This window comes from Osmerus mordax, chromosome 7 (genome assembly GCF_038355195.1).
Source record: "Osmerus mordax isolate fOsmMor3 chromosome 7, fOsmMor3.pri, whole genome shotgun sequence".
Taxonomy (NCBI): domain Eukaryota; kingdom Metazoa; phylum Chordata; class Actinopteri; order Osmeriformes; family Osmeridae; genus Osmerus; species Osmerus mordax.
This window is the reverse complement of record NC_090056.1, coordinates 19294787-19319995: the sequence shown is the minus strand read 5'-3', so window position 1 is coordinate 19319995 and position 25209 is coordinate 19294787. Positions and strand designations below refer to the sequence as shown.

Genomic DNA, 25209 nt, shown 5'->3' with positions numbered 1-25209 from the left:
AGTAAATGGCGTCGAGCAGAGCTGTCACTTCAAAATACAACCACTGTGAGACAAGGACCCACTCTCACTTACTCATTTTCCACTCCTATCAAGAAAACCCCCCTTCTCAAAAAGCCGAAGCACATCAGTTTTTTCCCCCTCCCCGTTTTCACACCATGCCTCCGCAGTTAAAAAGTTTTCCACTGCGGGCGGTGCACCGTTCCGTCCGAGAGCCCTCCTATGGTTCTCAGAAACAGCCTGTGTGATCGTTAAATCCTCCGGGTGAAAACGGAAGCTGCCTGAACGGCCTTCTCTGGCACCACAGTGAAACAACACAGAAATCAAGAGGAGAATGACGCATTATTAACAATGCGCAGGAAGCTGACGTATGGCTCCATTTGTCACCTGTGGCGGCAGCAACAGTCTGACCCAGTGTCTGGTCCTCTGACTTCACTCTAAATAGGGCCGGGAGCTGAGTGACCCAGCGTCTCACCCCCCTGTCTCTGACAGGGCCGCTTTCCATTAGCTCTGGGGCCGTGCGTTGGGTCACTTAAAAACATCCTGCGGGAGAGACACACACACACACCTCAGATGCAGAGGCACGTACACACACACACGGCTGTGTGCACTTCAAATACGCACACACACTCTCACTACTCCCTTTCTTTTTCTTTCACACACGCAACTCACACAATACACGCAACTCACACACATACACACACACACACACAAACTCTCTCCTCAAAAAGTCCTGAGAGTTGCTTTGTGCCATCCTAAGTGCTGTGTGCGTAAGTAGAGCCCGTCCTTCCCCCGGTCGCTCCCCCGGGCGGGAGCTCCAGCGCTGGGTCATCCTCTCTGCTGCGTCAAGACCGGCTCAGTCAGAAGTCTGTTTGAAACGGCTCAGCAGGGTCACCCGCTGATGGTAAGGGACAGTCCTTGTCCTTTCAAGTGGCGGCGAAGTAATGCGTTCAGACAACAGACGGACGCGCCAAAGGCCCCTCTGGAACTGCTCTCTCCATGAGTAAAAAAAAAAAAGAAAAAAAAAGGGCTGGCCCTGCACTCAATGGAGGAGATCAAGGGCAAGCACAATGAGAGCTGCCCAGACTTAAACTGACACGACTATAAAGGGGGAGTAGAAAGCAGTGACAATTCTCATAAAAGGTCAAAGGGAATGGAAGGGAGGGACGAAATGCCATCCACTTTGGGTTGGAGAGAACCGGGGGAGTGTGTGAGTGTGTGTGTGTGTGTGTGTGTGTGTGTGTGTGTGTGTGTGTGTGTGTGTGTGTGTGAGTGTGTGTGTGTGTGTGAGTGTGTGTGTGTGTGTGTGTGTGTGTGTGTGTGTGAGTGTGTGTGTGTGTGTGTGTGTGTCGTGTTCACAGCGAATCACGGCGCGTGAAACCCCGCTCAGAACGATCCAGATCTGTGCGTAGTGGTGGTTATTGTGTTGTTCTGATTAATACCGTGGAGAGTGTTCATTTTCAAATGATGATTTGATGAGAATCTGAGCGGGGAGGTGGGGGGTGGGGGTGGGGAGTGGGGATGGTGTTGAAGAACGATTCTCTCTGGGCTTATTAGAACCCTGGAAAATAATGTTTCAATTATCAAACCTCCCGAGGATAGAGAGAAGGAATTACTGTAGATCAGTCCTCCATGAGGAGACCCTAGTGTTGATGGAAAAGTACTTAGGCATCTGAGCAGTGTCCATGTACTGTATGGTATAGCACTAATTAAAACCATAAAAAAGCACAGAATCGGCTGTTTCCTTTTTTCATGAGGCTGCACTGGATCTAGAGACAGTTTATTAGAAGGTTCATCTCCTCCTGTCATGTGATGTATTATTTTAGAAGCTATGTTAGAAGCTTTTTAATTTACAACGCTATAATGGAAAGATGCCTCTTTGTGTATTTGAAATGTTAAATGCTGAATGTTGAACACAGCAATTATAGGATTTTTTTTATGTTCCAAATGGGTAGTTACGAATCACATTTTGTTCCTAAATTGTTCAAAACCATCTTGGCTTTAAACTGCAAACCTGGCTTTAATCAAGTCTTTGGGATGGTGAGTAGTTAGGTTTTTAACCATCCTTGTGGGCACCAGAAATCCACACAAGGACAGCAAATTATTTTTTTATTTTATTTGTGGGGACATGTTTTTGGCCCTCTTAACTATGGCTAGTGGGTTTTTGGCGTCTTGGAGTTAGAATTACATTAAGGGTTGGGGTTAGGAGTTTGGGATAGTTTTATGGGTACGGGGGGCTAAGGTTTAGAGTTCAGGTTAGGTTTTTGGGTTAAGGTTAGGGTTAGTCAAAACAGGAATTTAAATGGGATTGAATACATCTGTTGGACCTGATGTGTGTGTGTTTATGTGTGTGTTTCAGGACAGGGTTCAGGTGAACAACGGCGTCCTGACTATCAATAGCCTGAAGCTGGCAGACATCGGCATGTACCAGTGTGTGGCTGAGAACAAGCATGGAAGGGTCTTCACCAACACTGAGCTCAGAGTGATAGGTAAGACGTTGGGAGTCAGGTGGCTGAGCGGTTAGAGAATCGGGCTAGTAACCAGAAGGTCGCTGGTTCAATTCCCGGCCACACACGACACACACACAGGACACACACAGGACACACACTGACTGCTCATCACATCTGCTCACTGGGATGTAGATTTTCTATAATTGCAGCCATGTTTTGTGTCTCTTAAAACAAACAATGAGATTTTTGATCAGTTCAGACTCCCCCAAAGCACCTGAGTTGTGCCGTATGTTCAGGAAGTTCACCAGATCCGTTTATGAATTGCCTGGAGCCTGGTCATAATCCGGGGAGAATCTCATTTCAAACTGCCATGTCTTAATAGTTACACCAAAAAGCCTTGTTACTCAGAGAGTGATCCAGACAGGGAGAATCTTTATAGTTTTTTTGTGTGGGAACATGCTCTTCATTCCTCACCAGCTGTGGGGGGAACTTGGGATTTAATATCTGTTGTCTTGTTGGTATTAAAGGAAGGGCTGACATTTTTTGTGCATGTGTTTTACTCTCCCTCCTTCCTTCAAGGCTCGAAGTGGCAGGGAGTCATTTGTGAGGCACAGCGTGTAGGATCGCTGTCACCAGTGTTCGGCCCTACGCTGGCTTTGAAGAGCATTCTTATGAGTCGCCATGCATACAAAACAGCCTGATAGGGTGTCAGTAATTAAAGCCTAAAGCAACGTCTACAAAGCCTCCTGCTAGCCGTACAACGGCTCTTTCTTGTTGGAAACCCCATGGCTGAATGCTTGATGTATTATAGCCTATCAAGGAAAACTGTGAGGCGTTAGGAAAGTGCTAAGCGTTGAGTTTCCCCTTAAATGAATGTCTTTTTAAAGATGATGCATCCACAGCAGCTCTCTCTTCATCTCTCTCTCTCTCTCTCTCTCTCTCTCTCTCTCTCTCTCTCTCTCTCTCTCTCTCTCTCTCTCTCTCTCTCTCTCTCTCCCCCCCTCTCTCTCTCTTTCTCTGTCTCTCATTGTGTTCTACATGTTTTTTAATTCAGTGATACAGTGCCTCTTCAACTCTCTTTCACTTTCACACTCTCAATTTTAGTCCTACTTTTCTATTTCCGTGAACTCTCGTCTCTGCAGTGCCATCTTTCTGACAGTAAATTAAACAGTTTCTCTCTCTCTCTCTTTCTCTCCCCTTCCCTTCTTTCCTCCCTTCCCCAATCTCTCCATCCCTCCTTCCCTTTCTCCCTCCCTCTGCCCCTTTCTCTATCTCTCCCTCCCTCCCTCCCTCCCTCCCTCCCTCCCTCCCTCCCTCCCTCCCTCCCTCCCTCCCTCCCTCCCTCCCTCCCTCCCTCTCTCCCCCTTCTCTCTCTCTTCCTCCCTCCCTCCCTAGCCATAGCTCCAGACTTCTCCCAGAACCTGCTGAAGCCCCAGACCCTGGCCAGGCAGGGGGGAGACGTGCTGATTGAGTGCCGGCCGAAGATGTCTCCTCACGGGATGATCTCCTGGAGGAAGGGCAAGGAGGCCCTGAGAGAGAGCCACAGGTGGGTCAGTCACACAGCTGCTGGAACGTTAGATTACATGGGATTAGGATTCACCCAATTAAGATTAACAACAGGACACAGGATTTAGGGTAGACTGCCATGAAATAGTTCAGAGGAGCAGGAACCCAGAATTCCAATGTGAACACCTGGACCTGGACCAATGGGAAATCAACTTGAGCTTGGATCATAGCAGTTATGAGATTACCTTGTAAGGATGTAGTGTACTTAGTTAGGCGCCATTTGTGTAATATTGTGTTCTTATAATATCTCTAAATATTGTGTTTGTTTTTTGATTGCTGCTCTATGCGCGTCAGAGAGGTCCTCTTGCTATCAATTAAACATACCCGTATAAATATGTGATACTCCACAAAACGTTTAAACATCACTTAAAATGGTTCTTCCCGTGGAAAATGTGCATTTATCACAGCATACTCTGCACTTTCTCACATCTCCCTCAACACCCCTTATTGCATAGAGCTGCTCTGAACATTTCCCCATTGGCTCGGTCTGGAAGTGCTTTCTGAGTGTTTACATAAGGTAATTGGCCATCGCTAGACCTTGGCACACAGATCGATGGGCTGATCCATCCGCTCATTACTGGGGAGCTGGCTCAGTCGAGGGGGTTGTTAGGCCTGGACGTACGATCCTGGCATTGAGACTTAGGAGGTGGAGGAGGCGGCCTCCAGCTAGCGTGATCCATCATTGGCTGATGAGCGTATTCCGCGTTCCTGCTTTCTCAGCGCTGGTGCTGTAGCAGCAGTAACCATGTTGTGGGTAGCGAGTTTAAAGGCTTGGATCTTTTTCCGTTGTAAGAATGCAGACGTTTTGTGGAGCCGGCAAAGGAGGAGAAGGGGAGAAGGGAGTCTTTCTCAGAAGACATCTGTTTTTGTTTTTTAGAGGAGTCGTTGGTCGAGGTGGGGCTTGGGGAAACTGGAGCGGGAATTAGAGAAACTGTCCTTGCATGCTCTGGCACACGGAGGGATACAGCTCTTTTGTGTAGACAGCCCTTCTCCGCTGTCATAGTTTAGTGGTTCGTTTAGACCGTGAACCCTGCAACCCTTCTCCACTGTCAGAGTTTAGTGGTTTGTTTAGACCGCGAACCCTGCAACCCTCCTCCACTGTCGGAGTTTAGTGGTTCGTTTAGACCGTGAACCACACAGCCCTTTTCCACTGTCGGGGTTTAGCAGTTGAATGATAAAACTGAAAGGGCAGGGATATGTTCGATGACTCAAGGTACCAACACTTTCACATCCTCCCACACCAACATGCTATACATACACACACTCTCTCACACACACACAAACACACACACATTCTCAACTGTTCTGGCAGCGAGAATATTTGGCATCGACTACCAAAAAGACGAGCTCCAGAGAATGGTTTGCATTGCTCAGAGCCTACAGCTCGCCTCCTGTACGAGGCAGAGCAGGGATCTTCTGCAGCTATTCCTGGCCTCCTTTGGTAGCCTCTTAATTTGCGCAGACGGAGCTCTGAACAGGAGACACAACAGCACACCTGCCTGTGCATGTGGCGTGGCGATGGGGGGGCCTGGATTTCTTATTTGATCTGGGATTAATTATATTAGCTGTCTCAGCAGCCTGGGTGCCACCATGCCGCCCGGAGATCCATCTTCACCACGGTATGGCGCGCTGCAGGCTCTCCCCCTCGCACCTCCTCCCCCTCTCCCTCCACCACCTCAACCTCCCTCCCCTTCCCCCCCTGTCCTCCACCTCTCCCCCTTCCTCCACCTCTCCCCCCTTCCTCCCCCTTGCCTTCCCCGGGCAACGTGATGCGATGCCGCATAGATGATAACTGATGATTGCAATGCTCCCAGCATGGACCTGGTTTAGAAATCTCACTAAAGGAGGTTGTGATTGTGATGTGAGATTGAGGTTACTGTAGACCAGGTGGAGTGTGTGTGTGGGGGGGGTTCAAAGCTTTTGTTTTCTCAAAAGCTTTGAATCCTTTAGGTAAAAATATGTATTGTAATATTTGGCAAAAATAACAATATGAGTCCAACGTAATGTTTATATTACATAACGCTCAAAAAACTATTTTGCGCTCAAATTAATGCTAAAAAATGTGTTCGCGCCCTTGGATTACCTTTGTAAGTTCCTATCTAAGCTCACATCCAACCTTGACTAGGTCCTTGGTTGAAGCCCCGGATGTTAATAACGTCTGGCTCCGCCCCCGCTGGCTCCGCCCCCGCTGGCTCCGCCCCCGCTGGCTCCGCCCCCGCTGGCTCCGCCCCCGCTGGCTCCGCCCCCGCTGTACACCTGGTTTTCATCTCCCAGCAGGTAGAACCTGATGATGGATGAGCCTCTGAAGTATGCATTCGTTTAGGAGTCGCAAACCACGGTTTTCCACAACAGGATGCTGTATTTTCCGATTGTAAATGACTAGAACGCTGGGTTTTCTAGTAGAGGATGTTGTAATAGGGGGTTTTCTAGTAGGGGGTAGAACATGGAAAGAATATATCTCAGCTGTAATTGGCAATGAACTTATTTAAGTCTGATTTGATTCTATCTTGGTCTGTCGGATGTGAATATACCGTAAATAATATTTATTAAATAATAATTAAATATTAATAAGTCTGTAAATATATAAACAAGTTTTCTGCCATATTGAGCTGCACTAAGCAACGGAGACGTTCCTGTGTTGCTAAACTGCCTCTTTTATGCGTTAACACCAGATCAACAAATCAACATCCATCACGGGCACTGCCATAGTTCACATAATAATCCTAATAAGAATGTATTGATTTATCTTTAATCCAAAGCGATTTACAATACAAGGGGGATTTGAACCTGTGACTTCCCTGACCTGTTGGCAGTAGCGGAGATAGCGTGGGTGCATTGGTGCGGCCGCCCCAGGGCCCCATGCCAGTCAGGGGGCCCCCAAACGCTGCTGATCTTGCGGCGCGTTACGAGACACAATGGCCCTCGCTTAGTGACACAATGAAAATAATTAGCTGAAAGAAGCTAACTACGGCTTCTGATCTCGCGCCACCACATTCCGTTAATCCATCTCTTTTTATCAAACGTACGTTATGTAACAGTCACTTAACTCATGGCTATGGTAAACCAGCACAACAATAACAATTGCCAGGCAACAAAACGCTACATTCAGTACCGAACAAAGTTTCAGCCGTCTACGTCTCATTAAGACATAGCCTACTTGCGTTCGTGCATGGATGAGGCCAGACTGTCAAATCTCACCTTTCTGTGTCTGGAGCGGGACATACATATTGACAAGGACAAAGTGGTTGGCAAATTTTCCACCATGAAGGAGGAGGATGAAGATTTAATAAGGGATATGTGTATAGTTTTGTTAGATTTATTTGTTCTGGAGGATCGTTAAGCAGACAACAAAATTGTAAGAAATACTGTGGCACTGATTGAGGGCACTTGGCCTGTTCAGCACCATCGCTGTCAATCAGCTGTTGCTGTCTGTGGTGTTGAAAATATTTTATTTGACTGGCAAACTGTTTTCTTTGTTCGTCAATACAAACTTGTCAACAAATGTGGCTTTTCTTTGTGTCTTATTTGACATATAGGCTTACTTGGCTGAACAAATGACACATTATAACATATGCATTCATCAGATATTTTACCATTTTTTTTACGGTTTTAATTTTTAAATGACTTGGTAGCTGAGGGCCCCATGATCAAGCTCCGCCCATGCCTGTTGGGGAGCTGATCTGTTGATCGACTTGAGTCATCTTTCCACACAGCTGCCATAGGAGGCGATGACTGCTGTCACTGTGGGTCCATATTTCGGATAGAGCAGGTCACCTTGAAAATATGACAATTGGAGGGAGTTGGGATTATACCTGAAACGGTGACATTTGTAACATTGTGTTAACATATTCACCGTCTCAGTATGTGACGAAACGATATGAGATCAAGTTGCTGTGCCAGTCACTTCTAACAGGATTTAATATAACAGGATCCCAGCGCACTACAGGGCGATAAGGTTAACATTAATGTGCTTACCATAATTACATTTCGATGCTGACCAGTCCGACTGCCTGTAAAAACAAATTGAACTAATAGCTTTGTCAAAGTCACACTGAAAATAGCCCTCTTGAGTGAACGATTGTTATACTGAGGTCAGCAGCCCTTAATCCTGTTATACAGATCCAAGCAGGAAGCAGGCATCTTCCCAGATTATAATCTCAAAGAGAGTTGGCAAAATGTCATTGAACATCAAGATCAAGGAGACTCCTTCTCCAACCGCACATGATTTGAATATGAGACTTTGTTTGTGACGTTATAAACGTGTGGTCGGCCATCTTTGCGTTTATCTCCACGCCAGTCTTTGTTTTTATGCACCACACAAGTTTCCACTAAACCTCAATGGCTGTGAAGAAGTCCTGGAGCAAAGACTACACTACGAACAAAAGAGGAAACAATTTCTTCACCCTTTCAAATCCTATTACTCCCTGTGAGAGATGAATTGGGGGAAAAGTGCTGGATACTGCAGTTTAGAGTCCCTGTGATGTCTTATATCCATAACTCTTTATTATGGGCTATTAACGCCAGAAAACCCTGGGGTAGTGTTGGGGGAAATACCCCATTGGTTATCCTTAGGGACAAGTTATAGTACACAGAATACACTGCTGCATTCTAATTCGCTGGATCTTCGCGTATTAGCTTAGTAGGTCAGATTTGATGATCTTGTAAGACCTAGCCTGTTGGGCAGCGTGTTTCAAGGGGATGAATGTCTTATTAAAGCTTATAATGTGTCTTGGCTGTTGGCCAGTTCTGACACTCTTTATAGTTTGGATGACGTGAGGGAGGCTTAGAACAGGCTTTTGCTGGAGCGTGCGTTTTTCCGCTGACAACGGGAAGGAGATGGTGTGATCCTTCGATGCAACAAAATCTGCTATTGTATTACAGTATGCTTCACATTGTCAGACAAGCATATGGCAACGTGACTATAAAAAATTTAACATCTCTTTGTGTAGGGAATACTCATTATTTTTGTTTAGAAACCACTTTTCGCTCCCTCATCGCACCTGTTTTTTTATTGCTCGAAAAGGTACAAAGTATACAGATAATCACACTGAGGTACATAGAACAGTATACGTGTATAAACATCACCGCACCTGTTTTGGCGTGTATTTATAGATGTGTGAGGTATGTAGCCGGCAACACGTTATGGCCTCTTCGCTTGCTAAAATGACAAAAATGAAATGTTCATTGTTGCTGCGGATGCCGTTACTCTACTTGTTAAATCTCAATACTTGGACATCATTCTAAGTCTCAATGTTGGTTTAACAGGTAATGTAACAGCTGCTAAAAATTCCAACACATCACAAGTTCACACCGCAGAAGAAGAGGATTAAAATTCACTGTCAGTTCCTTGTAGAATTTTGAAAGGTTTCTCACCTACAATCGTGTGAGGAGTGAGGTAGGCTATCAGTCAAAACAGTTGCAGCTACAAGTAACGAGTTTTAAAAATAAAAATAATTTTCTTTTAACCTTCGTAATGTGGGGGGTCTGACACAGCCGGACAGTTAAAATAAAATGCTTCACTTTGTTTTTGTATGCGGTAATGTTGTCGCAATACGATGGTGGGTCACAATGACTGATGGGTCACAATGACCCGAAGATAACACAAGGGTTAAGTTGTAAGTTGCTCTGGATAAGAGCGTCTGCTAAATGACCAATAGAACATATACAGTTATGAAGTGATGCTGGCAGTAAATGCTGTTTTTTCAACACACAGTCACAGTCTAACTTAACGCAGAGATAAGTTGTTCTGTTTAAATGTTTCTATCTTAATCTCGCCCCTCAGGGTCTCTGTGTTGGAAAACGGAAGTCTTCGGATTGCAAACGTTTCCAAAATGGACGCCGGTCTCTACACATGTGTGGCTAGGAACCAGTTTGGAGTAGCCAGCAGTGCCGGGAGTCTCTTGGTTAAAGGTAAGGTGCAGGGTCCGCCAAGCCCTTAACGCAGGAGCTCAGGTTCAATTTCTGACCCGGGTCATTTCCTGCATGTTTTCTCCTCTCTTCCCTCTCTCTTTCCTTTTCTGTTTCTCTCTTCAACTGTCTCCAAAAATACAGCACAGGTGTGTGTGTGGTTCAGTTTCCAGGTGGGCGATTTGGTCCTCATCATCTTGGATGAGACTGGCTCTGTCTCACACGATGAGGTAACGCAGAGAGCGGAGAGACCCACAAACCACCTGGAAGTGGACAGATTTGATCGTTGTTGGTAGACTCTCCTTAACCCTCAACCAATCAGGATGTTTTACAGCCCAGTTCCTGGTTGTATTGTGTGTTGTGTGTGGTACTTATTTCAAAAGCTTTTTGAAGATAATTCCGCTTGCTTTTCAGCTATTGTAATGAGCTGGCAAATGTTTTGAACATCATTCTTGAACAGCTCAAAATAAATTGGGTGTTCCTACAATATCTTAGAAAAGCAGGCTGTGCCACTTATATTTGAAGAATTTTTAAGTTAACTATCTGCACATACCCAACATCATGCAGCCAAACCACAGTTCTTCCTAACCACAGTTATCCACATGCTAAACATGGCATGGGAGACGAGCAGCTAGTTTCCAAACGCCACAAAGATATTCTGCACAATTACTTGATTGGTCAAGGTTAGAGTAAGCGTTTGACTTTAAACTTGCACCCGGGCCTTGATGTTTAATTCATACTTTTGTATGCCGGCTAATAGCCGTGCTGGGTTTGTTTAAGGCTTCAATCCATTTAAATCACATGCTTCTGCAAGGCAATGAATTTCCTAGCCTTTTTTAAATAGCAGAGTCAACAACTATGCTCTATTAAAATGCCTTTTTGGTGATTCTTTGCGAGTTTTGAATTGCAAATTTCCTTGTATGAAACTTTCTTTCCTTTCCCATTGTTGGTCCTTTCGCATGTAAGTATGGGGCTATCTCCTACACGAGTACATCTTTTTGGATCATATTTACATATGGTATTCATGAAATGCAGCCAGTTTCATCCGACGGAAATCAATCCCAGCCTTTTTCAAGGAGCATGTGATATAACTCCCAGGTTGATTTTGTCTGGTTGACTTTCTGAAACGTTACACATTCCTCTTCCACATTTACTTCCCTCAGTAGCTGAATTGTATTCCTGTATGAAATACAGGCGTTGGCCCAGATGTGCCCTTGATCTTCAAGGCAAACATCAGGTGGGAGTTCAGAATCTGGATGTTGATGAAGTCCTCCCTCTCATTTCTCAGTCTAAATCTAGATCTAGTTTCCCAGCCTCACCTGAAATGCACCCCCACTACCAGTCAGACCACCTCAGGGGGTGTGAGATAAACAAACTAGCTTGTTTTGACAGCCTGCAGAACAGACCTTTACTCCCCCTGACACGCTGTGTCGGCTTTTCTGTCCATTAGACGCTTATGATGCGCATGCATAATTCACCACGGGCTCGCGGTACGGGCCCCCTCCGCATTCGGCTTGCATTGTCGAAGGGAAAGAGATGCCCAACCGAGTCGGACCAAAGATTATGTTGATATCCAACATGCCCCACGCTGTGGTTGAAATGGGATGGCTGTTTGTCTGGGCGCAAATGGAACCAAATTATAGACTCTGGGCTGACCTGTGGAAAGGGTGGTTTTGTGCAAGAGAGTACCCCCCCCACTCCCCTCTCGCTATCTTTTCTCTCTTGCTCTTTCTCTGATACGTTAGTCAGACATGGTGAGGCTTTGTGGAAGTAGTCAGTCAGGTGGCTGAGCGGTTAGGGTATCGGGCTAGCAATCAGAAGGTTGCCGGTTCGATTCCCGGACATTCAAAATGACGTTGTGTCCTTGGGCAAGGCACTTCACCCTACTTGCCTCGGGGGAATGTCCCTGTACTAATGTAAGTCGCTCTGGATAAGAGCGTCTGCTAAATGACTAAATGTAATGTAAATGTAAGTAACTGGTTGCTTGAGTTTGAGGAAGACAAACACACAGGCTCAAATCAATCCGATTGATTTGTATTCTGCACTTGGTTTTGACATGCAATAGTCTGTTCATGAAAGGAATATGTATTAAAACAAGCCCTGACCTCCTACAGTGTTTCTGTGGTTTGAAACTAGGTTGAAAGAAATAACTGTTGAAAAGGAAAATAAAAAAAGCATTTCTGAGCATTTCTGCTCAGGAAGGAATGCTCTATCTGAGGTGAGACGACCCCAAGCGGGTTTTTTTCTATGATAACTTGAGAATGTGCTGCTTTGGTTCTTACAGAGCAAACTATCATCACCAGTCCGGCAGGGCACCTGGACGTGACTGTGGGCGAGAGCATTGTCCTCCCCTGCCAGGTCGCCCACGACCCCTCGCTTGATCTCAAGTTCACCTGGTTCTTCAACGAGCAGCTCATCCACTTCGGGAGCCATGGGGGGTACTTCGAGAGAGTCGGGGGAGTGAGTGATTTCTTTACGGATTACTCTTGTAACGCGGTGCTTTTAAAATGTGCAACTTTCTTTTTGCCCTTTGTGCAGCCCTTGTGTGACACAAGATTTCTGTAAAAGCTTCTTTCGTTCTAGTAAAGGGGAGACGTTGAATATCATTCGTGAAAGTATCTTAAGTAAAGGAAAACTTATTTCAGAGGAGCATTTTGACAACCTCCAAAACTTCCAAACCATTAGTAGACTTGTTTGAAGTTGTTTACCTTCAAAGAGCACAACCCTTAAATTGACTTTTTGGTAGATCAGAGGCTGAAACTGAGGTGAATACTTGTTTGTTACATCTACCTTCATACTGCCTCAGGGTCTCTCAAGCTCTGCTCTACCAGAGCATTTCACGCTTGCCCAATAATGAATCATTATTTATCACAATTGAAGAGAGTTTGTTTGCCTTTTATGCTTGTTGATAACACCTCCTTCATCGACAAAAGCAGTGCCTGTGGAATTTGCTCAGTCGAGCATTGCATTTGATCTTCTACCTCCGAATACATTTCTCCTTTCATTATGTAAAGTAATTATGATGGCTTAGGTTCTTAATCACCTTCTGTTTATTCTGGAATGTGTGGGATCATTGGCGGTGGTGGTTGTGGGATGATAGTGTTTATCCCTGTCTTACTGAGGTGCTTGACACCCTGAGATACAGTATTGACACAAACCTGTTGGGAAGGAAAAAGTAAACATAGTAAAATACAAAAAGCAATTTCTAGAAATATGACAGCTTAATTTAGAGTACATGATATGAGTTGACCGCCACAAATGGTGGAATGTCTCTCAGAGTCTGGTCTTTTGATTCCGACAAAATGTCCTTAGTATAAACATGAAATCTTTTTTGTTCATCACTCTTAGACAGACGTTACTTTGACATGTGTCTTACAGTTAAAGGTCAAAGTTAATAGGCCCACATATTAACTGTATAGATTTACAGGACAGGGCCAAGAATAAAAGCAGATTCTCTTTGAAAGAAAGCCTTTATAATTTATGTAAAAAAAATAAGAATTTGATTAAAACCTTCATCCAATAATTTCAATTGAAGTCTTTGATTCCTAACCTGACTTCTTTATCCTCCATCAATGCAGCCCAAAAGGGAAACATGTTTTTTTCCAGTGCTTTTTATTGGATTGAAAGTTTTTCAGAATTTGTCAAACCAATTAAAGTTTTTACATAAAGTTTTTAGTGCTGACTTCATTTGCTTGTTCAGATAGCAAGTTTCATGGTCATTGATATTCTTTTCCACTCCCAAGTTTTACTCAAAGCGCGACAGCAGCGAGTCTAGCCTCTTAACTAGATCAAGGGGTTGCTAGTGGACATAGCTAAAGTATGAAAGGTCGGTCGAATTCCTGTAGATTGTGATTGTACAGTATACAATGTATTCTTAGAGGATTGGATGGAGACTTCAATGTACCAGGAAGGTTTCATTGGAGAGCATTGCTGGTCTACACTTACAAATCCTGCCTGGAACATCTTGCATTGTAGCTGCATGTAGAAATAAGTAATATTTAATGCCTGAGCAATAGTCGTCATATGTTTGAGGAAGCTTGTTATATGTTTCAGCAGAAATAAAAGGTTTATTATCATTTAATTAATCTAGAATGTTCCCCAAGCGTTTTAGCTTCTAGAGTGTTGTTGTCATGTCATCGCATCATTGTTCTCTCCTTCAGCGTTCCGCGGGTGACATCATGATCCGGAACATTCAGCTGAGGCATGCTGGGAAGTACACATGTGCCGTCCAGACCAAAGTGGACAGTGTGTCTATCGCGACTGACGTAGTGGTTAGAGGTACACCTAAACAAAATAAATAAATCCTATGCAATTTGAATCAGCGGCGTAGGCTTGTTTTCAAATGTGGGTGGGACATCTTTTCTTAATACCTGATGAAGCAACCGTTAAATATGACCTTCTTAATAAAAAGTGGCGGGTGGGGGAGGGACAGATTTGCAGTTTGTTCGATGAAACTTCCGTCCCTGATTAGAAGTAAAGGGGCACAACTTTTCTCTTAGGACAAGTCGTCTGTGGTGATTGTGACTGAGGTGCTGGTGGTTTGCAGGTCCCCCAGGTCCTCCGGTGGCGTTCCAGGTGACAGACATGACTGAGACCACCGCCTCTCTCTCCTGGAGCCCGGGCCCCGACAACCACAGCCCAGTCCTCAGCCACACCATCCAGGCCCGCACACCCTATTCCCTGGGCTGGCAAGCTGGAAACACAGGTAGGAACGCAGGTGTATGTGGAGGTGTGTGTGGAGGAAGTGTGGATGTGTTTTAGGGGACAGTGTGTGTGCATGTGATAGAGAGAGTGAGAGTGTGTGTTCACAATGAATTATTCAGGATTTGATCATTCAATACCAATACTTGGTTGAAGTAGCATGATCAACTATTGTGCAGTTCATCTACATTCCAATAGCAGTGCTTGTTGACTGACCGGTTTGTCTCTTTGTTTTTCTCTGGTTCCTTCCTGGTTCCTATGTGGTTACTTCCTGGTTCCTGTCTGTTTTGTTCCTGGTTCCTATCTGGTTATTTCCTGGTTCCTGTCTGTTTCCTTCCTGGTTCCTATCTGGTTATTTCCTGGTTCTTGTCTGGTTCCCTCCTGGTTCCTTCCTGGTTCCTGTTCTGTCAGTGCCTGAGCTGTTGGGAGGCAGACAGCTCACAGCCATGGTGGTGGACCTTAGCCCCTGGGTGGAGTATGAGTTCAGGGTTCTGGCCACCAATGCCGTCGGCACTGGAGAACCCAGCAAGTCCTCCAAGAAGGCTCGCACCAAAGACATGCGTACGTGTCTAAGCGTTCACACACTCACTCTTTCAAAACATTTAGCACACTCAGAGACTAGAGAAATCACATTTCTCACCTCTGGGTAGTACTTTGTGTTCCCTTCACGATGCCATTCCAGTCAAGGCTTCTTTACACAGTAATGTTAGCATAAGGTATGAGGTCGTTGGAATATTTTGTCTCTCTTTGTCGCAGCTAGATGATGATGATGGTTGTGATGTGGAGGAGGAAGAGGGGGATTTGTGTGAAATTGAAATAATAATAATAATGAAAACATTTAGTTTAATATTGCCATGGAGACGGGAAGAAAGGAGTGCAGAGGAAGCCTTCTGAAAGCGACTTTGATTCCACAGCCCCCAAGGTGACTCCAGCAAGAGTGAGCGGAGGTGGTGGAGGTCGCTCGGAGCTCGTCATCACATGGGAGGTACGTCACCCAGCGCCCTGCCTTGTGTGTGTGTTTGTGTGTGTGTTTGTGTGTGTGTGTTACCATGAGAGGTTTGTGCATTACCGTAAGCATAACCTTGTGTCCTTCAACCCCCGCCCCCCCCCCCCCCCCCCTCCTCTTCCCTCCACTCCCTCCGCCCCGTTCCTCTCCGCCTCCCTCCACTGCACTCCCCCCCTCCACTGCCCCTCTCCCCTTCCCTCCCCCCCATTCTTCCTTCCTTCCTTTCCACCACCACCCCCTGCCCACCCCCCTCCTCTCCCCCCTCCTCTCTCCCCCCCCTCCTCTCCCCCCCTCCCCTCTCCCCCCCCTCCTCTCCCCCCCTCCTCTCCCCCCCTCCTCTCTCCCCCCCCTCCTCCCCCCCCCCCTCTCCTCCCCTCTCCCCCCCTCCTCCCCTCTCCCCCCCTCCTCTCCCCCCCTTCCCCCTCCTCTCCACCCCCTCCTCTCCCCCCCCTCCTCTCCCCTCCTCTCCCCCCTCCCCCCCCTCCTCTCCCCCCTCTCCTCCGCTCCTCCCCCCTCCCCAGCCGGTCCCTGAGGAGCAGCAGGGTGGTCCTGGGTTTGGCTACGTGGTGGCGTTCCGCCCTCACGGGGCACAGGGCTGGATGCAGGCGGCGGTCACCTCTCCCGAGGCCTCCAAATACGTCTTCAAGAACGAGAGCATCCCGCCCTTCTCGCCCTACCACGTCAAAGTGGGCGTGTACAATAACAAAGGGGAGGGGCCCTTCGGCCCTGTGACAACCATCCACTCTGCGGAGGAAGGTGAGGTCATCGTTGATACTGTCAAGACCGTTTAATCCCATACAACACCATTCACCTGATTGGTTTTGACTCTTGTCTCTCATCTGTGTGTATTTTGTCTGTGCTGGTGTGTCTGTGCTGGTGTGTCTGAGCTGGTGTGTCTTTGCTGGTGTGTCTGTGCACCTACGCATGATGCTGCCTGTGTGTGTGTTTGTTCGTACGTGTGTGTTTATTTGTATGTGTGTGTGTGTGTGAGTGCAGAGCCCACCAGAGCTCCAGGAAGGCTGAGGGCCAGGAGTGTGTCGTCCTCGCAGGTGGAGGTGACCTGGAAGACCCTCCCCTGGAGCACCAACCGTAGACGCATCCTGGGCTACGAGGTCAGAGCATGGACACACACACACATGCACACACACACTCAGACATACTGAAAACTCACACACACACTGTTGATACGCACACACACACAATGTAGACACGTAGACAGACGCACACACACAGGCACACCAGACCTGGGTCAATTACACGAATCAAATAAAGTATTTAAAAGTAATCGAGGGGCGTTTAATTCTCCCCTTAAGGGAGTCATACATTGGTTTTATTACTCTGGGGAAGATGTATCAAGTGCACTCAAGCTTTTAGCAGTCTTTTAGTAATTTAGCATTTGACACATTTCTGACACACACACACACACACATAATAGTGTAAGCCTTTGCAAATCTTGTTATTAGTGAAGGCGTAGTGATTCATAAAAGGTAGAGAAGAGAAGTCTTGTATTATCTCTGCACAGCTCCTTTCTCTTGTGAATGATCATTGTGTTTGAAGAGCAAGGTGAGACAGGGCCTTACTGTGGAGGTGAGACAGGGCCTGACTGGGGAGGTGAGACAGGGCCTGGCTGTGGAGGTGAGACAGGGCCTGACTGTGGAGGTGAGACAGGGCCTGGCTGTGGAGGTGAGACAGGGCCTGACTGTGGAGGTGAGACAGAGCCTGGCTGTGGAGGTGAGACAGGGCCTGACTGTGGAGGTGAGACAGGGCCTGACTGTGGAGGTGAGACAGGGCCTGACTGTGGAGGTGAGACAGAGCCTTACTGTGGAGGTGAGACAGGGCCTGATTGTGGAGGTGAGACAGGGCCTGGCTGTGGAGGTGAGACAGGGCCTGATTGTGGAGGTGAGACAGGGCCTGGCTGTGGAGGTGAGACAGGGCCTGGCTGTGGAGGTGAGACAGGGCCTGACTGTGGAGGTGAGACAGGGCCTGGCTGTGGAGGTGAGACAGGGCCTGGCTGTGGAGGTGAGACAGGGCCTGATTGTGAAGGTGAGACAGGGCCTGGCTGTGGAGGTGAGACATGGCCTGATTGTGGAGGTGAGACAGGGCCTGGCTGTGGAGGTGAGACAGGGCCTGGCTGTGGAGGTGAGACAGGGCCTGATTGTGGAGGTGAGACAGGGCCTGGCTGTGGAGGTGAGACAGGGCCTGGCTGTGGAGGTGAGACAGGGCCTGACTGCGTGTCTCCTGTGTGTGTAAGCTGAGGTACTGGGGCGAGGGGGAGGGGCAGGAGGAGGCGCGGGTGGTCCGGACGCTGGGGAACAAGACGTCTGTTGTGATCAGGGAGCTGGAGGGCAGCACCACCTATCACCTCTCCCTGAGGGCCTACAACAGCGCTGGGCTGGGCCCACACAGTGCCACCATCAACATCACCACCAAGAAACCACGTAGGAATATGCCACAACTACATCTCTTCTTTCTGTCTGTTTTGCTGTCTTTGTGTTTTTTTTTTTGCTCCTTCTTACTCTCGCTCTCTCAGACTCTTTCGCGCTCTCTCTCTCTCTCTCTTTCTCTCTCTCTTGCTTTATCTCTCTCTCGCTTTCTCATTCTTTCACTCTCTGTCTCTCTCTCTCTCTGTCTGTCTGCCAGTGGGCCTTTCTGTCTTTTTCTCTCGCTCTGTCGTCTTTTGTTCTCTTTCTCTGTACACATCTCTCTCTTTCCTTCTATATTCCTGTCTAATGAGCTGATCTCTCTCTCTCTCTCTCTTACTCAATTACTTGTCAGGAAACATATTGCATAATTCTATGAATAATTTTGTGTGTGTTTAATATAGATAAAATAAAACTGACAACAACAACAACAAAACCGTTAGTTTTTTGATCCACGGTTCTAATACATTTTCATACCCCCCCTCCTCCTCATCCTTCCCTGCCTCCTATTCCTCATCTCTCCTCATCCCTCCTCCTCATCCTTCCCTGCCTCCTATTCCTCATCTCTCCTCATCCCTCCTCCTCATCCCTCCCGTCCCTGCCTCCTATTCCTCATCTCTCCTCATCCCTCCTCCTCATCCCTCCCTTCCCTGCCTCCTATTCCTCATCTCTCCTAATCCCTCCTCCTCATCCCTCCCTTCCCTGCCTCCTATTCCTCATCTCTCCTAATCCCTCCTCCTCATCCCTCCCTTCCCTGCCTCCTATTCCTCATCTCTCCTCATCCCTTCTCCTCATCCCTCCTCCTCATCCCTCCTCATCCCTCCCTTCCCTGCCTCCTATTCCTCATCTTGCCTCTCCACTTCACCACCCCTCTCCCCTCCCTCCCCTCCCTCACCTCCCTCCCCTAATCCCCCCTGCCCCCCTTCCTCTGTGTCGTGCAGCACCAAGCCAGGCTCCTGTGAAGATCATGTGGAACACCTCCAACTCCAAGGTCATCTTGAAGTGGGACCAAGTCAGAGCGCTGGAGAACGAGTCCGAGGTCACCGGATACAAAGTGAGGAGGGGGGAAACAAGGTGTAGCAGCAGGAAGGTTTGGTGTTCGGTGGTCCACATCTCTGTGGTCCACTGGAAGATAATGTGTGGCTCTGTACTGTAAGCCTGGCAGATTCCTTGTCGAGATTTGAAACGCTACAGTGCCTCCTCTCCTGTCAGGAGACCTCCATTTATTCTGGATGATTTGATGTGTGTGTAGTGATTTAATGTTTCCGGGTGTAGTAACCCACCAGGACCAGAGAGGGGGTCAGCTTCCCCTATTGTGACTGTGCTAGGCTTCTCACCATAGAATCGAAAGGACAAAACTCGTACCTAACCATCTCTGGGTTGGCTGAGTTGGGAGTCAGGTGGCTGAGCGGTTAGGGAATCGGGCTAGTAATCAGAGGGTTGCTGGTTCGATCCCCGGCTCTGCCAAATGACGTTGTGTCCTTGGGCAAGGCACTTCACCCTACTTGCCTCGGGGGAATGCCTGTACTTACTGTAAGTCGCACTGGATAAGAGCGTCTGCTAAATGACTAAATGTAAATGTTAACCATCTCTGTGTTAGTTACTGGGTTACCCTCACTGCTGAACTTCCCCTGATCCACACCCGGGCTTTCAGTCCGACCGGCGAAACCCAGCAGTTTAGCGTGCGTGCCCGAGGCCGCCATGGCAACCCTCTGGGCCGCCAGGGCAACCCTCTGAGGCGTGTGTTTGTGTGTGTCGCCCCCCCCCAGGTGATGTACAGTCAGGACAGGCACGGCCAGCCCAGCGTGGTGAAGACCAACAGCACCTCTCTGGAGCTCTCTCTGCCGGTCAACCAGGACTACGTCATCCAGATCAAGCCCTTCAGCGAGGGAGGGGAGGGCCTCAGCAGCAGACAGATCACCATCCCCAGGATAGCAGGTCTGGCGTCACTTCCTGTGCCATCACTTGCTGTGATGTCACTTCCTTTCAAAGATGGCAAAAGTACACACGGCCTTCAATCAAGTAGAAGTACAGATACTCATGTTTAAAAAGACTCTGGTAAAAGTCATGTAGACATCACTAACTCCCTCTACAACAGTGTACCAACAGTGTAATGACATAAGTGTATCAACAGTTTAATAACAACATCATAACAGTGTAACAACAGTGCAAGAAGTAGAAATTACAAATATTTGTGCAAACAAATTAAGTAGTGAAAGTAAAAATGTGTAAGAAAAATGTGATGTCCCTTCCTGTGACGCCTGATCATTTTTTATCTGGGTTTGAGATGCATTTGTAACATTGTCTCGTAAGTCTTTGCACCCGTTGGAGACGGCAACCAAACAAAATAGCTTATGTGAAAGTTTAAAATAGACAGGCAATTTCCAGAACAATGACTCCATGCAATAGATCAGTGGTTCTCAACCCTGGTCCTCAAGTACCCCCCATCCCATTCTGATTCTGATCCTGCATGTTTTAGATGTTTCCCTGTTCCAACACACCTGATTCAAATGAATGGTCGTTAGCAGGCTTCTGCATAACTAGAGAACGACCCATTTATTTGAATCAGGTGTGTTGGAGCAGGGACACATCTAAAACATGCAGGAGGACCAGGGTTGAGAACCACTGCAATAGATGAAGAGGAATATCCAGTGTAGCACAGCAGTGCCACCTACTGACTTCTAAGAGCAATTACACTCAACCAGTTGTTATTTTAGACCTGAACACACTAAAGTGCAGATTAAAAATGGATTTAGTTCCATCAGTCTTAGAACTTTACATATTATTTAAAAAAAATCTGTGATATGACTTTTTTATACCTTTGTATGCGTGGACTGGTAAAAATACACACATCCATCTTGGCCATCTGGAAATGTGACATTTTTCTCACACAAAACACATGTTCACGTCGAAAATGTAACAGTTGAGTTGAGTCATAATTGACGTACGGCTCAGCCAATGAAACCAATGCTGTAGCTCCATCTGCAGGCAGTTCTAGTAGTTCCATTTAAATATACACAAATATATCATATTGTCTGTGTTGTCTCGTGATATTGTACATGTCTGAGGCCTGAGAAACCTTTAGAATCTTCTGTACTGAATATTATAGAATCTCCCTGTTCTGAATATTCTAGAATCTTCCTGTTCTGAATATTCTAGAATCTTCCTGTTCTGAATATTCTAGAATCTTCCTTTCCTGCAGGTTCGCTGGCCATGGGAGCGGCGGCGACGTCGCCGGCCTCCTCAGCGGTGAGCGTGTTGACTCTCGCCCTCACAGCCTGGACGCTGCTATGACCGACGCTCTGAGGACTCCACAGTTCTCCAGGAGGCAGCACAGAGACGCAGAGGGAGAAAGAGAGACGTACGCTACAGCCAAGTCTCTTTGTTTTCCACTCTCTGCTAATCTTTCGTTTTCTTACAAAGACCACCTCCGTCAAGTGGAGGCTTTCTTTCAACGTTTAAAAAAAAAAAATCTTCAGAAGGAGACGTTTGGAAGCCCAGCGCCAACGCTCCTTACAAAAGCTGCTTCTGGATGGATGTGACCGCGATAACATTTTGTTTCTGAAAAAGTCTTGATTGTTTTTCTAGCTTCTGCCATATCATGTACTTTATGAAGGATTTCGCGAGGAGTGACGTCCACGAGGACTTGGTCTGTCTTGAGTCCGAAATGTGGTCGAACGCAAGCCGGTGTCTGTCTTTAGGCATCCTCTGGATATGCGTTCAATAGCAGCACATCACTGGCTGCTGAGAAAGAACTACACATGCTGATTGATTTACATACACAGCTTTCAGTGTGAGCAATCAAAGCTGTGTTCAAGTGACTTCGTGGAGAACTATGGGACTACTGTATTTGATGACCTGACTGCACTGACTGGGATGATAAATCAAGCGGACCCATCCAGAGCTTCTGGTACCTGGGCCACATCTGCACCAGGATTGTAAACGGCACCATATTTAACTAAGATTGGGAAACGGGAATACCCACCGTCGCTATGGAATCTATGTACTACAGCTTCCTGTTGAAGTGAGTCAGAGCCAGACTGAAGCTCGCCAGCCTCACAGGAATTTAACAACCGGGGAATTTATTCTAACCGCATCATTGTTAGGGTCTAGTTTAAGACCGTTGCTATTGTTGATGATTCATATGTGGTGCAAATGGACTGGGCTCAACCGGGGTTTTGAGCCAAAATGGCTCCCATCCACCTGGCCTCACGGTGCAGCAACTGCAATGCACTGTGATCCAACATGGCTGCCAGTAGGAACTTCAATTTAACGACACTGATAGATGGATGTTTCCCCACTGTCCTCTCCTTTCCCTCCATTATATAAGTGCATATAAAGCCACGCTAGAAAGTGTGAGCAACATCTGTACATTGTATGTATGAAACCCTCAGGTCCAAAATGAGCCTTAAGTCTGTCATGGTTTTTTGTCCATGTTATTAGTGGTAGTACGTCATCATGTGTTGATTTGTTTCTCCAGATATATATATTTTGTATTAGTTCCGATTCTTTCAGTATGATTTTGTTGGGCTGTTTCTCATCCTCGTAGTTATTTGAAACTTTTCCATCGTATGTTTTTGAGCTTTTCTGGTCAGTGAGATATGCCTTTCTCTCCTGCCATGATACGTTGTGAAAGAAGTGGCCGTGATTGCTGAGTTTTCTTACATTGCTTCGATTCCAAACTGCAGTGAGAGATGGTGTTTTACAGTTGACTATTTGGCATGATTCTGATCAGTGTGGCTTAGGATGTTCGAATGGATAACTCTGCTTTTAATAAAAAAATATTGTCAGTTATTTTCCATTGTGTTCTCAGTAACAATTCAACATTGTTTTGAAACATGGCAGAATGTGAGCACCTTTTATTAAATTTTTTGAGCTGTTGGTGAACACAAAACGATTTTTTCTCAACAGATTTATTTCTCTGAAGAAATTCATTTAAAAAAACAAACATATGAGAACAACAGGCACACGCAAAAAAAAAAGAACAGATCATGAGAAATATCTTGTTTCTTTCAATTTCGTTTATTCATGTAGAAGTAATGCAGGTACACTGTACAGCAAAGACACGTCACCTAGCGATGGGAAGCAGCACAGAGCAAAAGACAGGAGAACTGAGGTGAGGAAGGGGCGGGGCTATACAGGAAGAGCAAGAGTTGGGGGGTGGGGTGGGGTCAGCCAGAGGTCGTCCAATCAGAGTTTGGCACAGAGCGTTGGCTGAGTGTCTCTTAATCAGGGTCTGTTTGATTACTTGTCAGGCGTCCAGGAGTGGACTGCTCCTTCTGGGAAGAGGTGGGGGAGGTGGAGGAGGTTGCCACAGAGTTCATACAAGGTCAAATGTGTTTTTATCCCTCGTGATGAAGACTTAACGTAAGGACTTAGTTTGCTGACGTTTTCATAGGCAAACCTCTTACCAGAGGAGATTGCACCAACAGCCTCCGGTTAGGAGAAAGGGTGCCCCCTAGTGTTCATCAGTATAATCAACAGATGACCCTTCCTCACCCAGCCTGTGGATATAGGTTGTTATTGTTTTTTCACCCCTACTATACATTAAACCCCGGCATCAACAACTGTCATTGAAAGAGACGTTGTAACTGAAATATAAAAACATCACGTGGTTGTCCTTGGAGACAGATACATTTAGAAGGCCCACACGCTTGCATTTGGTGCCACGGTGACTATAGTAACGGCACACTCGTGTCTGGTAGCCAACAGAACACACAGTGGATTTGTAGCACTGCTATCCAAACTTTCTCCCAAATTCCGTAAAAGTTTTTCCTTCAACTGTGTTCCAGATGGGAGACTTGTCAGCTTCCTGGCCCATCGTTCATGGACAGTAAATCCTTGATAATAAAGCTGTCGGAAGCAGTTCTTCATACAAAAATGTTAGTTTTACTACTACCATACATTGGCACACCACACGTCATAGTAAACAAGGTCCATGGTCTCCTAACAGTACAACCACACACACACCAACAAACACTGAAAGTAAATGAAAGATTCTTATCACTTGTAACACTTTCCTTAAAGGAGGATAAATTCATTCAGAAGATGCCCAGGAACTAGCTGGATCACTGACAACGGCAAACACACATTCTCTATCCTCACTTTAAATACCAGCACAGAAAGATCATTTGCAGTCGCCCTTCATGCATATAGATGTTTTCATGAACTTGACCAGTGCTCCTTCAAGTAAAGAGTTTGCAGTTTCAGTTGAAGATGCACTGCAGCACTGGTTTGTAGGTGGGAACCAACAGCATCTTAGAGACAAAAGGCTACAGTCCAATGTCTGTTTTTTTTTTGTTTGGTAAAAAAAGAAAGAAAGATGATTAGCAATACCCCTTTGACATGAGGACTGAGTGTAGTAATCAATCCCGAGATGTCTGAACTGCACATGCCGCTGTTCGCTGATATGTGTAATTTCCTGTTGTAAAGATTAATTTCCTGTGCGCAGATTCAAAGATTACAGTGCAGATTTGAGATCTGACGTTGCTAAATTCAAGGGTGAGGATAACATAATATTTTAACATTTCATCCACATACCAAACCTATCTACTGCAGATGGAGGCAAAACAATCCTCTGTATAGCATTCTGGATGTTCTGCTCTACGCATTACAACTGGGGTTACCTAGAAGAAAACAATTTTCCTACTATCATATCAAATAATGCAATTCAATTTCATAATGTAAGTCTTCGTCATGCAAGGATATTTCTAAAATACTTTGTTTCAATGGGAGCCTATTTGGCTAAGTTCTTTCTAAATCTACGTTATTTGAACTTGATAAATCAGTGGCCTACAAACTTATGTTCCAACTGAATGATCTGCATCTCGGGAAAATGTCTGGACCCAGGAGCGGACATGCTCAGGAGTCACACATTCACCACTTCATGAAAACACACCAGGCACATAGTATCTGTTATCTACCAGTGGCCTCCCGATGACCACTCCATTCACAGAAATCCACCTTCTCACACCTACAACATCTGCAATATTAAAAAAATCCATAAGAATACAGTAACATCTAAAATCTACTTGTCCAGGATAGTAACTGCTGAGATTCCACCATACAGTTGGTAGTTAATTCGGTTTTGTGTATGTGTGGGGGAGGGAGGGGGGGGGGGGGGTTAACAATATAATAGGTGACAGTTGTTTGAATGTAACCC

At 46.3% G+C, this 25209-nt stretch overlaps 2 protein-coding genes across 3 annotated transcripts in view; one reads left to right on the top strand and one right to left on the bottom strand.

The window, feature by feature from the left end:
* cntn3a.1 (contactin 3a, tandem duplicate 1) overlaps positions 1 to 21378 on the top strand; it is a 53235-nt gene extending 31857 nt beyond the window's left edge. For both annotated transcript variants that reach the window (XM_067239275.1, XM_067239276.1), the window contains 14 exons: positions 2357 to 2486; positions 3843 to 3993; positions 9796 to 9923; positions 12205 to 12380; positions 14081 to 14198; positions 14467 to 14625; positions 15033 to 15182; positions 15536 to 15606; positions 16149 to 16383; positions 16624 to 16739; positions 17879 to 18065; positions 18989 to 19101; positions 19817 to 19985; positions 21250 to 21378. In XM_067239275.1, coding sequence (XP_067095376.1) covers positions 2357 to 2486; positions 3843 to 3993; positions 9796 to 9923; positions 12205 to 12380; positions 14081 to 14198; positions 14467 to 14625; positions 15033 to 15182; positions 15536 to 15606; positions 16149 to 16383; positions 16624 to 16739; positions 17879 to 18065; positions 18989 to 19101; positions 19817 to 19985; positions 21250 to 21341 — 1995 coding nt within the window. In that variant the 3' untranslated portion in view covers positions 21342 to 21378. The remainder of the gene's footprint in view (positions 1 to 2356; positions 2487 to 3842; positions 3994 to 9795; positions 9924 to 12204; positions 12381 to 14080; positions 14199 to 14466; positions 14626 to 15032; positions 15183 to 15535; positions 15607 to 16148; positions 16384 to 16623; positions 16740 to 17878; positions 18066 to 18988; positions 19102 to 19816; positions 19986 to 21249) is intronic.
* Positions 21379 to 23272: 1894 nt separating this feature from the next.
* si:dkey-178k16.1 (band 4.1-like protein 1) overlaps positions 23273 to 25209 on the bottom strand; it is a 32274-nt gene continuing 30337 nt past the window's right edge. Inside the window, 1 exon segment of the mRNA XM_067239159.1 lies at positions 23273 to 23326. Coding sequence (XP_067095260.1) covers positions 23273 to 23326 — 54 coding nt within the window.